We start from the raw sequence: 18,853 nt of genomic DNA, 5'->3' as shown, positions 1-18,853 counted from the left end.
AACTAGTACAGCCACTATGGAGAACAGTGTGGAGATTCCTTAAAAAACTGGAAATAGAACTGCCTTATGATCCAGCAACCCCACTGCTGGGCATACACACTGAGGAAACCAGAAGGGAAAGAGACACGTGTACCCCAATGTTCATCGCAGCACTGTTTATAATAGCCCGGTCAGCAGATGAATGGATAAGAAAGCTGTGGTACATATACACAATGGAGTATTACTCAGCCATTAAAAAGAATACATTTGAATCAGTTCTAATGAGGTGGATGAAACTGGAACCTATTATACAGAGTGAAGTAAGCCAGAAAGAAAAACACCAATACAGTATACTTATGCATATATATGGAATTTAGAAAGATGGTAACAATAACCCTGTGTACAAGACAGCAAAAGAGACACTGATGTATAGAACAGTCTTATGGACTCTGTGGGAGAGGGAGAGGGTGGGAAGATTTGGGAGAATGGCATTGAAGCATGTATAATATCATGTATGAAATGAGTTGCCAGTCCAGGTTCGATGCACGATACTGGATGCTTGGGGCTGGTGCACTGGGACGACCCAGAGGGAGGGTATGGGGAGGGAGGAGGGAGGAGGGTTCAGGATGGGGAACACATGTATACCTGTGGCAGATTCATTTCGATATTTGGCAAAATTAACACAATATTGTAAAGTTTAAAATGAAAATAAAATAAAAAAAAATAAAGTGCACAATTAAATGGCTTTGAGTAAATATTTAGGCTTATGCAAATTTACTAAATTTTACCATAATCTGATTTTAGATTATCATTCTAAAAATAAATCTTGTATGGGTTAGCAGTCACTCTGGATTCCCTCTTTGCTTACCAATTCATCCCCAGGCAAGCACTTATCTATTTACTGTTCTTGTTTCAAACACTGTGGAATAAGTTAACAAACCATACAAGAAAATCATTCATTTATCCTATTGGGCTCTGGGAAAAAATACTGGTTTTACAAGTTCAAAATATTGAATCCACTACTCAGAGGATCAATACTTGCCATTACTCAGAATCAATCTAAAGGAAGTGACATTGACTCTTGAATGCAATGCTCAAATAGGTATAGGAAAATTCTGTGCCATAGCAGCATCATGAAAATAAGTTCACAAGAGGACAACTTTGAAGGGAATCATTCATTTATCTGGATACTTTCAGCTCTCCTTTTTCTATCTGAACCTCAGTATCAGTATCAGTACTTTTAAATTATCTCAAACATCAGTATCATTACCTTTAAGTTATATCTTACTAACATGGCCCCTATTTAAAGAAGTGTGGAATCAGTAAAAAAAGATTTATATACATGATCTAATTATGGAGTCTATCTGCTAAGTGTCACTCTTATCCATTTTCTCCTCTTCATGCCCATGGCCACTGCCATTGTTTAGGCTCTCAATATCTATTGTTCAAACATTTGTGCTAGTCATTACCTAACTCTAAACTCTGCCTTCTCTAATTCCTTTTCCACAATGCCTCTGGAATAGGGTAACCATATAATTCATAAACCAAGACTGTCTTGGGTAAACTGAGATGTAAGGTTAACCTACTTCAGAGTGATTTCACTCCATTATCCATAAATCCTCAAAAGTTCCTCCTTACTACAGGATCAAGTTCACATTTTTCGTCTGGCATAGAAGGCCCTTTACCATCGAGCAGCATCTAGCTCCTATCCAATCAAGTCTAACCTTATATTATTACTCTCCTCTCCAACCTTCCTACTTTATATCCTAGCAACACCATCACTATCCAAGGCTCTGGTCTTTGGACATGCTCCCTCTTTCCCTTTCTTATCAATCCCATGAATTCCTATTTATTATGTAAGTATAATATCAAGTCATCCCTTGTGAATTCTTCTCTGATCCTTCTAATGAGACTTGTGTGTGTGCTAAGTTATTTCAGTCGTGTACGACTCTGTGTGACCCCATGGACTGTAGCCTGCCAGGCCCTTCCTCTGTCCCCGGGATTCTCCAGGCAGGAATACTGGAGTGGGTTGCCATGCCCTCCTCCAGGGGATCTTCCCTATCGAGGGATTGAATCCGCTTCTCTTACATCTCCTGCATTGGCAGGCGGGTTCTTTACCACTAGCACCACCTGGGAAGCCCCAAACATGCTGCTTTCTGAGGGCCGGAATGTTGTCTTTTCATTCTGGTAACTTCAGTGCCCAGAACAATGGTTTTCACTGAATCCATTAACCAAATGAATGTGAACAAGAAAATACATATTCCAGAGCTAAACTGTGTGCTACAGAAAATACTTTGTACTAATTTAGACATGATCTACTTTCTGGGCTAGTGAACAATTTAATTCAGAATTACCAGTACATAGTATGCTTGAAAAAATAATAAATTAAATGTTTCACTCATGGGTTGTTCATCCATGGTGGTTAGGTTTTTGTTGTTGTTCGTTTTTTTGTAAGACAAGCAAGTCCATGTTCCAGTTAGGTTAAAGAAGACTTACCATATGTTAGTTACTGTAAGTTTTTTCCTCTTGTATTCCCAATCTCAGTCAATGGTACTTCCATCCCATGAATTAGGAGCCCAAGTCAGAAATCTGGTAATCACCTTGACTCATCCCTTACCTTCACCCCCACATAGTATTTTCTACTGAGTCCTGGGCCTATCTCTGTTTACCTCCTAGATACCTTTTGAATCTATCATTTCCTCATTACTACTGTTCTAGTTGGGTCCTCATCATTTTTTGTTTGAACTATCCAACAGCCTCCTAACTGGCAAAATTTTCAGCCTCCACCCACTTCAGTCTAGGCTCCACACCTCTATCTGGATGCTCTAAGTACAGACCTGATCAAGTGATTCTCCAGTTCAGGGTTCCTGGAGGCTTCCCTAACACCTACAGGGTAAAGCTCAAACTCCTTGGCATGGAATCCAAGGTCCTTCATATCTGGCTCCTGCATCATTCTCCATTTCATCTCCCCCACTAGAACCTTATGCTCTCACCAAAATGAACAACTTGCAGCTCATGATCGGATCCTGCTACATGATTTGGTTTCTTCTCTTAAAACTCCAGTATCAACATCTACCATCAATTCTATATTCAAGTGGTATTGAATGAGTTAACATTCCCAAACATATGCCTTTGTACCTCCTTTGTGTGCTAGTCTCTGCCTAGAATGTCCTTCTAAGTTTTTTTCCTGGCAAGTTCTTATGCATCCTTCAACTCAGCTTCAGTTAAGCCTCTTCTAGGAAGTCTTCATTGATTTTTTGGAATAAAGTCAATAACTTCTCTGTACTACTATTGCACCTTCTATCTCTCTCTCTCTCTGACACTTCTGCTTTTTTCTTGCTTTTGTTCTTGCTCTCCTTCTTTGTACTTAATCCATCATCCTTCTATCTATATCTATGTATTTTACATCCCCTTATAGATCATGTCGTAAGGACAGGAGCCATGTCTTATGCATCTTGTATCCCCAGTGCTTCTTCATATAAAGCTGTGTGTGGAATACATTGGTTACTCAATAAATATCTGTTGAATTAAAAGCAAATGAAATTAGGAATTCCATTTTGTAAATGCCCCATATTTTAAAACAGAGATGTATTTTACTTGAGTTATATCTAATGTGTTATATATATATTTTTTTTTTACTTGAGTTATATCTAATTTAATGATTCCTGAGTTGCTATTTCATTTTTTTTCAAATTGCCTCCCAGATTTCTATAACACTGTGAACTACTCTTATTCAAGCTAGCTATTAATGGTTAGTACGGACCTGGAACTTAATTTTTTTAATGAAATGATGATTTTAAAGTCACTTCAAACCAAAGTTTTATTAATAGTTTAAAGTCTTCTAAGAAAGTTATACTATAAGTTGCTGAGCAAACTGTTTTCCATAGACGGAACAAATGTAAGCAAGCTTCAGCCCAAGCCACTTTCTGAATTATGACCAAATCCAACTGGCAGGCATTAGTTAACAAGGTTTTATGGTAGTAAATGATTCAACTTTTATTTCTGTGGTATGCAGGATAAAAACAACAATAAAAAAACCTGGGAATTAATCCTTTCATAAGGACTGTGTGTACGTGTGTGCACATGCTCAATCGTGTCTGACTCTTTTGCAACCCCATGGACTGCAGCCCACCAGGCTCCCCTGTCCATGGAATTTCCCAGCCAAAAATACTGGAGTGGATTGGCATTTCCTTCTCCAGGGGATCCCAGGGATTGAACCCACATCTCTTAGGTCTCCTGCATTGTCAGGCAGGTTCTTTACCAGCTGAGCCATCAGGGAAGTCCCATAAGAATTACCAAAAGACGACCATTTTGATGTGCTCCTGCTTCTGAATTTAACTGCTATTCAAATAAAATGGCACCCCAGGTCCATTATCAGTCACAGGAGAGTGTGTGCTGCCATCTACTGATGCAAAACAAGTGGACAGGAAACCTTGCTTACAATTCTGAATTACAAAACAAGCTTTTACAGTGACCTCTTTCATCAGAGCCATTATAATTTATATTCATAAATTATACTAAAGATAGGATTAAAAAACATTGTGACACAATAGGCACAAAGTGACGAAAATCAGCCACTCAAAATCAAAAGGAAAAAATGATAACAATACCAGAAAAACTTCCAACCGGAGCAATTTCCTAAATGAGAAACAAACCATTCACTTTTAAGGACAAGGATTTAAGAAATCACTAAATACTAGTATTTAAAAATGGGGCTCATGATGTGGTTTCAGTGACAGAAAAGTCAATCAATGTATTGTCCTACATATAAAGTAAACTAAGTTGTCCAACCATGAAAAGATTTTCTCTTTAGCATAATGAACATTCTGATTTCTGCAAACAACCAAACAAAAAAACAAAAGAACTCTCTAAACCCATATTAGCTCTATTTGTGGGTAAATTAAGAGAAAGAATTTTCAGTGGGGAATTTCAGCTGGGGGGCGGCACGAGAAGGAAGTGTTTGTGGGGCCCAAAGGAGGGAAGTCCGAAAACAATTTCTAGGATTGCACAATTTTGCTGACAGTCAGCACCTTTTGAAAAAATTCAGTAAAATGTAGGGGTTTCTTTATTTTCCATCAGATTCAGACCAGACCACAATGAACATGCCAGACCCAGGCTATCCATCTGTGTAAAACTGAAAGATGATCTGTTCATTTCAGCCATTAATGAATGATCCCAAGGGCTGGCCCTCACAATTGCTATCTGCATGGAAGAACAGCCTGACAGCTCTGTGGTCTGGGCTACTCACCTCACAGTAATCAGATTCCCGAGACTGAAGGTGAGGCCACCCTTCCCACTTCCCCTGCTTATAGTGGAGTCCACTTTGGCATGGGCTGTCCTACATTATAATAAATCTAGTGAGATTTCTAATAGGTATCAAATAATCATTTTTTACTAAAGCAAGGCTGTTACATTTTTAAAATCTGATATAATAGGTTGTGTAAAATAAAGAAAACTAAGGCATTAAGTATTCCAAGAATACTTTAACTGAAATTATCCAGGCAATTCTTTCCTTTATTCATCCCTTTTACACAAACAGACAGCCGGCATATGCAGAAGTAAACTGAATAATGGAAATAATACAAGCTTCAAAGGCAAAGAGATTTGCATTTCAACTCTGGGTATGTCATGCATTAGTTTGGTGATCTGGTAACTTTAGCTTTTTGAGGCTTATTTTCACTGATCTGTAAAATGAGGCTAGGAAAATCTACCACAAGGAATTACAGTGAATATTAAACTTGATAATGCATGTAAAGTGGCCAGCAGAGAAGGCACTTAGTAAATGGGAATTATTTCTGCTTTTATTCAGGAAATAGTTGGTATCAGCACCAAAGAGGCATATTTAATCATGTACAGTAAAGTCAGTTGGCTAAACCCTCAATTCCAGTTCTGAGCACTTACTGACTACTGTAACCCGAAACTTAGCCTTCCCAAATACCTCTGTCTCAGATTGTTTCAACATCAGCACTGTTGACATTTGGGGCTGAATAATTCTTTGATGCAGAAGAGAAAAGAAGGAAGCCTATCCTTTGCATTACAGTGTTTAGAAGCATCCTTGCCTCTATCCACTAGATGCAAGTGGCATTTCCTGTGCTGTGAGAATAAACATGTCTCCAGATACTGCCAAATGTCCCCTGGAGGGCAAAATGGCCCTATGACCGCCTCTGCAGAGTCTTCCTGTGACCTATAGCCTGCACCGCTCTCTTCCTTTTCTGAGTTCTTTTAGATGGACTGTTGCATGAACAAGATGGCATCCTATTCTTTAATTGTGTCACACTAATAAACTTTATCTTACAAATAAAATTGTAAGCTTCTTAATATCAGAAAATTATATTTTGATTGTTTCCTCCAGAAGACTCTGGCATAGAACAGACAAGTAGGAACCTGGTGAAGAGGCACTTGTTTGCTCATTTTTCACCCATTCAATCAAAGAGCATCCATTAAGTCCTTTTATGTACCAGGCACTTTATTAGAGCTGGACATGTGGGAAAAGAAGACACAATCTCATCTTTAAAGAGCTCCTGGTCTAGTGAAGAAGACAAAGTACAGTGGGATTATTTGCTACAGTAGTTCAAAGTTCAGTCACTAAATTGTGTCTGACTCTTTGAGACCCCATGGACTGCAGCATGCCAGGCTTCTCTGTCATTCACCAACTCCTGGAGTTCGTGCAAACTCATGTCCATTGAGTCGGTGATGCTATCAAACCATCGCATGATAAAGGCAGTAAAAAGATCCCTCAACTCATACTGAGAGAGACAAGGACAGCTTTCCTGAGGAGGCATCTTTTGAGCTGAGGTTTGAAGGATGAGTTAGACAGAGGGCACAAAGTGCAGAAAACTTGCAATCTGTTAGATGCTTTTGGAGTATGAGTTTAATGAGTATGCTTCACAGAACTTTGGCTCTTTTCAACAGAGAATTTGTTGTTTTTTTTTTTTTAATCTCTCTGACCTAGAAAGGTAACCGGAAAAGGAGTGTTTTGTAAAATGGAGCAACTGTGTATGCACAAGCATGGATACACTAATAACACTGCAAGAAGGAGGTTGAAAGCATCAGTTTGCCCTGACTTCCTGTCCATATAGCAATGTTCCTAAATTAAGAGAAAGGGCTATTTTATTGTGGCCGCCCATTTTGATTGACTGTGTTGGATTCTGAGGTTGAATTACCTATCATGATTGATCAGGTGGGTGCCCCTAGGGTATGATCATAGGATATTTTTCATCAGACTGTTTCATCTCTTTGGGGGGAGGTATAATCTTAAAATAAAACTTACTACTTAATTCATTTAGTGAAGTTTTTTCCTAAATTGATTTTTTTTCAAGTGAAAATATTTGGTTTCTGTGTAATTAGGAGTAAGGGGGGGGGTGGAGATTTAAAATACACAGTGCATCTCAAACTGTTTATCTCATGATGTCAGGGAGCCTGCAAGCAGGTTCAAATTTTTAAAGGTTTAATTCCCACTCAAAGTGGTTTATGAGAAACGCTCCCATGAAGAAACGGATGATGGCGGAAAAAAACTCACTTAGCTTCTCTAGGATCTCCTCATCTGTCATTTTGGATTTTTTCCTTTGCCGATCTGTGTTTCTATACAAAGTACTGGAATTGGCGTTCTCAGCAGAAGGTGGTGTGACCTCTTTATTTGGTGCTGCTGGTGAAGCAATTGATTCAACCACGGAACGAGTGTAGATCTTAAAGACAAAAAGTTTTGTTCCAAGTTAAAGACAATTGATGAACCAATATTGACACATCAGAATCACTGAACATCCGCAGTTTACATGTGGTTCACTCTTTTTTAAAAAATACACACAGTGACTTTTCATCATGTACTTTCATAATTATTAAATGTATCCTTTACAATTACAACTCTAGAAGTATCAATTTTTTAGGTCATTAATATATTCAATTACTGACTCAATGGACATGAATTTGAGCAAACTCTGGGAGAAAGTGAAGTACAGGGAAGCCTGGCGTGCTGCAGTCCATGCAGTTGCAAAGAGTCAGACATGACTTAGCCACTGAACAACAATAAATTCAATGTCCCTTGAATCCAAAATCACTAACTGAGTGTGGGTGATACAAATACTAGTGAAAATTCTGTAACTAAATAGTTGTATAACCCTAGATAATTACATCATCTTCCTAAAGTTTTAGGGTCTGAGTATACTTGCTATCCAGGGAAGGCAATGGCACCCCACTCCAGTACTCTTGCCTGGAAACTCCCATGGACGGAGGAGCCTGGTAGGCTGCAGTCCATGGGGTCGCTAAGAGTCGGACACGACTGAGCGACTTCACTTTCACTTTTCACTTTCATGCATCGGAGAAGGAAATGGAACCCACTCCAGTGTTCTTGCCTGGAGAATCCCAGGGACAGAGGAGCCTGGTAGGAGGCCGTCTATGGGGTTGCACAGAATCGGACACGACTGAAGCGACTTAACAGTAGCAGCAGCATACTTGCTATCCCTCTTCTAATTCTCAAAATTTATGTTTGACCTTCCCCCTTGATTCTTTCCAGAAATGCCTTCTCTGTATCCCATCATCTTGTATATGAGATGGCAGCCTCCAGGACTATCAATTTCTGTAGAGGTATTTACCGAACTGTTTTTACCTACAAAAGTCAAGCAGGAGGAACTAGAAGAGGAAACTATAATAAAGGTAGCATTGGGCTATTACATTTTTGGCCACACACAGACTGGATCAACAGAATTATGATATTCAAGTACCCTATTTTTCATCACTTTCAATCCAACAACCATATGGTTCACTCTTAGTGTTGTACATTCTATGGGTTTAGATGAGTGTATAATGACACGGGGGCTTCCCTGGTGGCTCAGTGGAAAGAATTCACCTGCCAGTGCAAGAGACACAGGTTCAGTCCCTGGGTCAGAAGGATCCCCTGGAGAAGGAAATGGCAACCCACTCCAGTATTCTTGCCTGGAAAATCCCACAGAGGGGCCTGGCAGCCTACAGTCCATGGGATTGCAAAAGAGTCGGACATGACTGAGTGACTAAACAACAATGTAATGACATGTATCCATCATTATGGTAGCATACAGAATATTTTCTCTGCCCTAAAAATCTCCTGTGCACCACCTATTCATCCCTCCCTCCATCCTGCCCCTCAGCCTTTAATAAGATTTTAAAGACAACTGATTTCTATCAAAAAAAAGAACTTTACATTGCTTCAAGTATACTGCTCTTGAAAGCTCTCAGGAGCTAGTCTTTTGAGGTCCCCAAACACACTGTGCTAATTGTGGTCTTGGTTCCTCTGCTGATGCAATACTTCCTTCGTGATTCCCATGGATTTCATTCTCTAGCTTAACTTCTGCAATGGTTTTAAAATTTAGCACGTATTTATATATTGTTTGGCATTATTCTCTCACTGTCATGTGCTAATCTGTATCTCCAAACAGTAGCCCCAACCAAATTTGTATCTTATATTCTAGTTCTTTACCAGCTGAGCCACAAGAGAAGCCCAAGAATAACAGAATTGGTAGCCTATCCCTTCTCCAGGGGATCTTCTGGACCCTGGAATTGAACCAGGGTCTCCTGCATCACAGCAGATTCTTTACCAACTGAGCTATCATTTCAGGAAACCTGGATTTGATTCCTGGGTTGAGAAGATCCCCTGGAGAAGGTAAAGGCTACCCACTCCAGTATTCTGGCCTGGAGAATTCCATGGACTGTATAGTCCATGGGGTCTCAAACAGCTGGACACAACTGAGCACCTTTCACTCACTTATTCTAGTTCTGGGAACACAGATGCTCAATAGATACTGGGCCATCAACTAATTTCGAACTCTAGGATTGTTTCAAAGGACATCTGTTGAATCATTTGGAAACAGTCACTTGGGACTTACTGATTTTGTATGCTCTGGTCTTGGTGCAATGACTGGTGGGGGCTCATTGTCATCTTCTTCTTCTTCCTCTTCTTCATCTTCTTCTTCAGACACAGGAGGAGCCAAAGGAGGCTCTGATGCTGTTTTTGTACTCTTAGGATAAAAACAAAGACCAGATATTAACTCTTCATTGTTTTTCTTCAGAAATGAGAAAAGGGAAATAAGATATTTAAGCATGTAGGGATAGGAGGGAATTTCATCTTTTACACATCAGCAGAACTGTCTGCAGTTTGGTGGCCAGGACCTGCCCACACTCAGAGATAAATTCAGGTCAGGATTTAAGCACCATAGATTTTTTAAATTCCTTTCATTTTCCACTGAGCTCAAAAACAGTGAACTATTCATGTAACATTTTCGAGTTTTAATGTTTTTTAAATCAATGAATATATTGTAAAAATCAAATTAATTGCCAATAAAGCCTTGAATTTGTACCAGGCAGGTTATCACTGTGTTGACTGCTGACAGTTTATCAACAAGAAAAGGGCTATTTTGTGCCTAAAGATAAGAGCATGCATCTGGATATGGCATAAACATGTGTGTGTGCGCTGTCACTTCAGTCGTGTCTGACTTTCTGGGACTCTATGGACTGTAGCCCTCCAGGCTCCTCTGTCCATGGGATTCTCCAGGCAAGAGTACTGGAGTGGGTTGCCATGCCCTCCTCCAGGTAATCTTCCTGACCCAGGGATCAAGCCCACATCTCTTGTGTCTCCTGCATTGGCAGGCAGGTTCTTTACCACTAGCGCCACCTGGGAAGCCCTGATAGTACAATAAATATACACAAAAGTCAAAATAGCCTCAGATTGAAGAGTAGGTCCCTGAAAGGTATTTAGTGTTTAATAACACTAATACCAAAGAAGCTGTGATGGGTGAGAAGCAAATCAGATTCCTACAACTATGGGAGGCCTCATTAACTCCATATTAATTATATAGCCATTAGTTTAACAGATTTAGTGACTACAACATTGTTTCTATTTTGATTCCCATCCAGGCTACTAGAAGATGCTGAAACTTATAAACAATTGAGACTATGTCTAGAAGGCGTAGTCAATCCCATGAAGTCACATCCTATAGGATAGCTAGGTCTACTGGAAGTGTTTCTAATGCAACAAAAGCACAAGCAGTGTGAAGTACAATCTCCCCCTAAAATCATAAAAAGTACGTAAAGTACAATTCCCCAGTCCTAAGTTACTGAGTCTGAAAGAAGTGATCCAACGTGACCTTAAGGTTCCAAATTTAATTCATCTGATCAATAGAAACCCACCCTTAGTCAAGTAGTTTAATCAATTATCTCCATCTGGAAATCTGGCCAGCCCTTTGAACTCAAGTTGCCTGATGGGAAACTCAGCATCTTCTTACAGAAATATGTACCTCCTGAAAGATAATGTCCTCATCTTTTTGGACACCCACATATCATTCAAACCCTGCAATTATCAACCTTTCCTCCAACATCTAATTAGTAACCTAGATATCTCTGGAATTTAAATCTAATCTCTATTCCCACTGCCACTGTCTCACGTAGGCCCACATCACCTCTGGGCTTGGATGCTTGCAATATCTCTCCAGTCGGTCTCCCTTCATCCAGTCTTACCTTCTGTCCTTAATTCCTTCTGAACATGTGTGATCAAATCACTCTTTATAAGCTTTAATAACTTAACTCTCTTGCTCCACAAAACTTCAAGGGCTTCCCCCTATACACTTACTTAGACCAGATTCCTTAGAATACTATTTAAGGGCTTCTATGATTTGGCTCCAACCTAACTTTCAAAGATGAACTCCTATGATTCCTTTTCTTGCATCTTAGTCTTCATTCAAACTCATACCCCTTTGTCCCCTTGCTCTCTTCACTACCCTGCCCTTTATCATGCTTTCCGTTTGCCAAGAATACCCTTCTGTATCTTCACAGATCCAATCGCATCTGAACTTTAGGATCGAGTTCAAATTCCACCTTTTCTATGAAGCATTTTTCTAATTCAACGTTCAAAATATGTACCAAGTGCATACTTTGTACTAGGCACTGAGCTTAAGCCCTTGAAAAGGGCCTGCTTCCTTTATCCCTCCCCAGATAAAAGGAAGCTCCTTTCTTTGAATTCTCATAGAAAATGGACATATTTTATGGTGTGTAACATGATCCATATGGTACTACGCTTCTTTATGTTCATACTTCTCTTCCCTTACTCGACTGGGCTCTAAATTTCCTAGTTTTGACAAGGAGGCACTTGATAGATATGTGTTTTTAAAAGTAAATATCCAGTTGTTCTTAACTCCAAACAGTGAGTTCATCAGTTTCTTTCCTGATCTGATGGAATATTTTGAACATTATGTAGAGTTAATTTTAGTTCTACAAGTAAAACCAATAGAAGCAAGCTAAAAATAAGGCCAATGGACCATCCTAGGAAGTTGGTGTTCAAAATAACTGACCTCCCTAAAGAGATAACAACTATTTGTCAACATATCTATCTTGTATTGCACAATAATGACAGTAATTAAGTCAAGGGAGGTAAAGTATGTGTTGATGATGGAAGGTTGGCATTTCTGTCTTTCCCACTTTGTTATCATCTTCCTTCATGTGCTGTTTTCAATGGAGTCCAGGAAGCTGTCATAGCAAAGAAGCAGCAGGAGGGCAATGAGCAGTAAGAACAGGAGGGCTACCTTCTGCTCTGTTCTGAGAATTCTGAGCAAGGCACCAGTACCAGGGCCTCATGCAAGTCTCATGTGTGGAGAGAATGAGTTTTCGTCCTTGTTGCCATATAAAAGCAGCAGCAGTAGTAGCTTACATTTAATGAAGACGTAGTAGGTGCTAGGAAATCTACTAAGTATATTATATGCATTATCATATTCAATAGTCACACATGTTTTAGGAAGCAAGTATTAGTATTCCCAGTTAAGGCTGAGGAAAGAAAGGGTCACAGAAATCAAGCCACTTTCCCAAAGTGGCCTCTGCTTGTAAGTGGAGGAAAAGACTAAACACTTATGTCCAGAGCCTTTATTCTTTTAAGTTTTCTCTTTAGTTGTGGTAAAATAGACATAACATAAAAGTTACCATTTTTAAGTGTACAGTGCAGGAGAGTTAGGTATATTCACATTGCTGTGCATCCATCACTGCTATCCATCCCCCGAATTCTTTTCATCACTGAAACTCTGTACCCATTAAACCACACCCCATTTCTACCTCACCCAGCAACCACTTTCTGTATCTATGATACTGACTACTTTAGGTACCTTATATATAGGCAGAATCATGGTATTTTTCTTTCTGTGACTGGATAGTTTCACTTAGCATAATGTCCTAGAGGTTCATCCATCTTGTAGCATATGTAAGGATTTCCTTCCTTTTTAAGGTTGACTAATAATCCATTGTAAGGATATACCACAATGTTTATTCATTCATCTGTTGATGGACACTTGGATTGCTTCCACATTCTGGTTACTGTGAACATTGCTGCTACAAATATGGGTGTATAAATACCTACTCAAGACTCTGCTTTCAGTTCTTCTGGGTATATATCCCAAAGTGGAACTGCTGGATCCTGTGGTAATTTTCTTCTAAATTTTTGAGGAACTGCCATATTATTTGAAAGTCTTTAATTTTCACCAATAATGATTTACTGTACTGCTGTCACACTGACTGCCCAGGGTGATATCAAGCAGGCCAGCATTTGTCCTTTATAAAAGGAAGAATTAGCTTGATTATCCATGACTCTGAATAAGCAGTTAGGAAACTTTCACTAATGCTAATTAGAATATTTCACTCTTAAGGAAGCAGGCAGGGCAGGAAATTATTTCTATCAGGTCATCAAAATGAAACTCATACAAAGAGAATCCTTGTCTAAGACGATTTTCTCTGTATGAGTATTCTTTCAGATACTATAGCACTTTCAAGGCCCTTGAGCTAAGTTCCTTATTTTCCAGTCACTTCTCTGGAAACTATCTATGGGACCTTTAGTTATCCCCTCCCCACTTCATCTCAGTTTGTTGGAACAGGTGACACCAAAAGATGTTAGTGGTATGGCCTTAGACAAGTTATTTCACCTCTCTGAATCTCATCTGTAAAATGGAGACAGTGATAAGACTTACTTAATTGGGTCATATGCTGAGTGAGAAAAGTCAATCCCCAAAGGTCATATACTATATTATTTCATTTATGTGAAATGTCCAAAATGACAAATCCACAAAATCAGATTAGTGATGCCCTAGGGCTAGGGTGGGGTAGATGGGGTTAACTCTAGGCAGACTTGGGAGACTTTATTGGGGTGATGAAAATGTTCTAAAATTGGATTATGGTGATGGTGGCACAGGTATATACATTAGGGTGAATTTTATCATTCTAAATTATACCTCTTAAACTATTTTTAAAAGACTCTATGTGTATTTAAAAACTAGTCCTGCACAATTATATTCTGTTGGACCACCAGAAATACCAATCATACAAGACCATTTTCAATTTTTCACTTACCGAAGGATGGGCTGCTATGTATCCGTGTGCGCTTTTATCTGAAAAGTGAAGATAAAGATATTACCTTTGTTTTATAAAGACTGTCTCATTGAGAGACTATGCTCTAAAAAACCGCATGTGTTTGACCAGAAGGAAAATTGTCAATTCAGTATTAAATAGATATCATGACAAATGACATTTTTGTTAAAATAGTTCACACCCTTGCATCATCACATTCTCGCCACCCCATTTTATAGGTTTTAATGAAGGCCTCCAGTGAACTGCACCTATACTGAGCAATGCTGAGATTACCTACTCCTGACTGGTATGACTCTACTCATCTATATTCAGAATTTTTCCTCAGCTTCCTCCTTCCCTCTTCCCCTCCTTCCTTCTTTTCCCTTCCTTCCTTCCTTCCACCCTGCCTTCTTTTCCCCTTCTGCTCCTTCCCTCCCCTTCCTATGCTATTAGTCACAACATGAGAGCATCAAGAAAACACATGGTGAGTTTCAGAATACAGCAGTAACTCAGATACTGTTGAGTTCTAACCTAGTTTTCAGGATCTCATCTTTGTAGCTGAGAAAATGTGACACATAAAAATGGTTAAAAAGAAGTGGCAACATGGAATAAAGAATAAATTCTGAAATCTGCCCTATGTATTAAAACCAATGCCAAGAGGGAGGGGCTCTTTTTAGCTGGAGCTGTAATGATAGTATTCTCTTCTTCCTTTAGATGTAAAATAATAAATTGTTTTAGAGATGCAATCCAGATTATCCTTTTCAAAATGTAAAATTATTCTTTGGTATATTTCTCCAGTTGTTTATAGTGCAAATTTGGACATCAACGTGTCAGAGGCCAGGTCACATGCTAGCAAATGAAGCTGAAATAAGGTAGGAGGAACACAGCCATTTTGATCTCTTATAAATACCAAGACATATGTCTTTTTTGTAAGTCTGATTTTGAGGTCTGATCAAAATAATCCAGCAACCATAAAATTTGTGCTGTGTCATCATGGTGCAGATCAAAAGGATAAAAAAATTAATTTCAAGAGACCAGGGTTTGATCCAGACTTCTCTTATTTCATGAACACTTCGCAAGGCCTGATCTTAAGTGACTTGAGTGTCTTCACGCCAGTGAAGAGACAAAACAACAATTGTGATTGCTGATTCAAACTGACAACTACTACTTCACTGGAAAATTTCCTTGTTTGAGCTCTAAAATCACTCAAGTACCATAAATCTCCTAACATCAACTTCAACTTCCAACTTATCCTCTGGCTGACTTATGTTGAAGTCATTTGGAAAAGGAGCTTGAACTGTCTTCAAATGCCCTCCAGGCATTCTGTTCTAATCCTAAAGTTCTGAGACTGAAATGACTTCAGGTTTTTGTTTGTTTTGGATGTGTTGCACAGTTTGCAGGATCTTAGTTCTCCAACCAGGGATCGAACCCAGGCCCGTGTTAATAAAAGCATGGAGTCCTAACCTCTGGACCACCAGGGAATTCCTTCTCCTTTACTTTTTGATATCTTAGATTTATTCTTACCTCCTGATGTAAAGCTCATGTATTTCTGGTTGTTGACTGTTTCTTTGGAATCATAGAATTTGAGAACATCTAGAACAGCTTGGGGGTTCTTCTTCTGTTCCAGCTTTGTTATGTTGGAGGTTTGGAGTAATCGTGCCCATTGCTCAGGAATTCCCTGTGGACAACCAAAGGGAAAGAATGGCAGCTCAGAACATTCGGCAGCTGCATTTTCATGTTCCAGTAAAGTTCTTCACCAAGAAGCCCATGCTACCTGTAGGATTACACTTGGGAAACTGAAGTTACACTCTAGATTTAAAGTTAGTAACTTAATAATGCAATCATTCTCTTCTCTAATTAAAACACATAGGTAAAACTAGGATCCAACTTAAAAGGGTGGGTGGGAGTATGACTGTGATAGAAAAAAAAAAAGCGCATGAAAATCACCTCCATATTAACTCTGCTCATCCATGAAATGATGTTTACGGCTTAGCTTATTTTTTTCTGGCGACTCAGGGCAGACATAGCAAGACTTCTCTAAATTTGTGCACAGCATAGTATAGTTCAGATCAATAGGTTTTATATGTCTAGAATAACATAAGCTGTTTCTGAGCATGTTGTAATCAGAATATCTCTTAGAATAAAAGGAAAGCCTCACCCTTGGTCAGTTCATATTTTGTGATTATGAAATGCAATTTTGGGGGGTCTAGAACTTTAATATAAAGAGGGATTGAGAGGAGACAAAAACAGAATCATGGCAGAGCAATAACCACAGGAGTGCTAAATAGTAAAGGCTGCTTTGGGCATCTTCCCTGCAGCTTTCTCCTCTCCTCCCTCTATCCCCTCCTCCCCGCTTCATTCATCGGCCACATAGAACCTGGGGACTGTGGCAACCAAGCCTTGTGAAAATTTGCAATCATCCAAAGCATTTAGAGCAGAGAGGAGGGAGTACTTGGCACTCTAACCAAGGAGAATTGCAAAGATTACACTGGGAGGTGAGCTTTGCATCCTTTCCTACATGTTCGGCCTATGGATGCCCCCATTTCATAATTATCCAACCTCCAAGAGCAACTTGGAGCGAGAAACAGACACACTATTCCTGAAGTGCATCTAGACACAATTTACGTGGCTTTGTCCTATGAAGTCTCAGCAAAACAATGTGTGACGTGGGCCTCCAGAGTTTGGGAATGACAACAAAAAAGTGAGATAAGCCAAGCAACAACTCTACTGCACACACATGAACCTGCTGCTGCAGTGCTATGACATCTCAAAGAAGCACTTTGATGCAAGCTTCTTTTGGGCCTGTGACGCACCTCTGGGAGCTTCCCTGGGCACATCTGTGAGCCATAGAGATCTGGCTGTAATGGACGTAAATAAAGAAAGAAAAGAAAGTTAAAACAGAATGTGGGACAACTTAGAAGGTGGGAGGAGATGAAACCAATGGGTCTGAATGGGGAGGGGAAATCCCTTCTAAAGCGGGGCGGTTGTGAGAATAGGGAGGCATTAACTACATCAGGGCCAGGGCAGCCTACAGGACAACAGATTCCAGAAAACAGAGAAAACGACAATGTTCCAAAGTTTGGATGCAATAATTCCAGTTTTGGCCAGATGCTTCCTCCATAAATAAGCAATTGTAAGAGTTACCATTACATGGCTAGAGAAATTACTAAAAGGCAGAAACATGAATTTGGAGGAAAGAAGGATGGCATCATGAAAAGCTTCAACAATAATTTGTAAGTCGTCTTTTACAACTGGGTGATCACAGGTAGCCAGTGGCCATGTGATGAACTTACAAATTTCAGTTCCCAATTCTGGTGAACCATTTTCAGTTTCACATGGGAAGTGTCTGTATGGCTAAAATTCAAAGAAGAGTTATATTGTGATGCTGAATTTAACCTTGACCTCATTAAAGTGATTTTTCTGTATTTTGGAGCTAAAGTCATGGCTGGCTTAGAAAAAACTAGATTAAGGATTTCCCACACAGCCAGACTCTATGTTTGAATTTCTGAGTCATTTAAACCAGGGAACGGAAACCATTTCATTTCAAACCATATTATGAACAATCTCCATTTTAATGTTGCTGTTCCAAAGTCCCATTTCCCACATAATAAGATCAGATATAAGGTAACACCTTTGTCTAAATAAAGATATTATTTACAACACTACAGAAACATGCTTTGACCCAACTGGTTTGATTTGGGATACAGGTCTTTGATTCCTGGCATTTGGGGTTACTCCAAGCACAGTGAAAAGGACACTTTTACATGCATTCATCACGCAATTTGATGCTAAAGCTTTAAGCCAAAAGTTTGAACTCAGGAGCCCATGCATGATCCCAGTTCTGATTCTAAGTGCAATTAATAGCATTTGGTTAATACTGTAATGGCCAAAGGAGTTATGAAGTGTTATAAAACCAGGTATGCATTGCACATAACCACTAGAGCAGACATCACTGGCATGATCATTACCATAATCATTAGAATATTTGCAGTTACTATACATTCTCATGGCACTTCTAAACTTTTGTGATAATAGTCATATGATCACTAGACAGCAGGAATAAGTGCTGTCAACTGCAAAAGATCCTCCAGACAACTATACTTACCATGTGACTATGCTGGTGACATAAGGTCTTTTTTCCCTTTTTAAGTTGAGATAAACCAGTTCATCAATGAGACCTAACACTTAAATCTGAATGTATGCCACAAAGGGATGTAAACGGAAAGCCATCTCATTACTCCAAATTGAGGTACAAACCCCAGAAGTTAGATAGCTCATGAAGACCTAGACGTGTGAGCATCAGAAGCAGGAGCACATGTCAAGGCCTGACCATGTAGGTAATAACAACTAGATATACATCAAGCTGGGGATTATCCAGTGTAGTCCAGGAGAATGGCAGCATGATACAACAGGCCAAGCATTTATCTTATCAGAAGAAATGATTATTTATATCACTCATACCATTTTTCCCTCTGATTGACTTGAAGCGACCGTCACAGGTCTAGAGGTCTGGAAGGGGGAGTTCTGAAGT

General features: G+C 39.4%; 1 protein-coding gene across 9 annotated transcripts in view; it reads right to left on the bottom strand.

Annotated features, from left to right (window-relative positions):
- PAK3 (p21 (RAC1) activated kinase 3) overlaps positions 1–18,853 on the bottom strand; it is a 291,829-nt gene that overhangs the window by 56,752 nt on the left and 216,224 nt on the right. For 8 of the 9 annotated variants that reach the window (XM_061409486.1, XM_061409479.1, XM_061409485.1 and 5 more), the window contains 4 exons: positions 15,847–16,000; positions 14,326–14,363; positions 9,834–9,965; positions 7,499–7,664 (listed from right to left, as the gene is read on the bottom strand). In XM_061409486.1, the coding sequence (XP_061265470.1) occupies positions 7,499–7,664; positions 9,834–9,965; positions 14,326–14,363; positions 15,847–16,000 (490 nt within the window). Of the gene's footprint in view, positions 1–7,498; positions 7,665–9,833; positions 9,966–14,325; positions 14,364–15,846; positions 16,001–17,135; positions 17,181–18,853 lie in introns of all 9 variants that reach the window. The other variant, XM_061409488.1, reaches the window with a different exon arrangement.

Source organism: Bos javanicus, chromosome X (genome assembly GCF_032452875.1).
Source record: "Bos javanicus breed banteng chromosome X, ARS-OSU_banteng_1.0, whole genome shotgun sequence".
NCBI lineage: Eukaryota > Metazoa > Chordata > Mammalia > Artiodactyla > Bovidae > Bos > Bos javanicus.
This window is presented reverse-complemented; position numbering and strand designations above follow the sequence as displayed.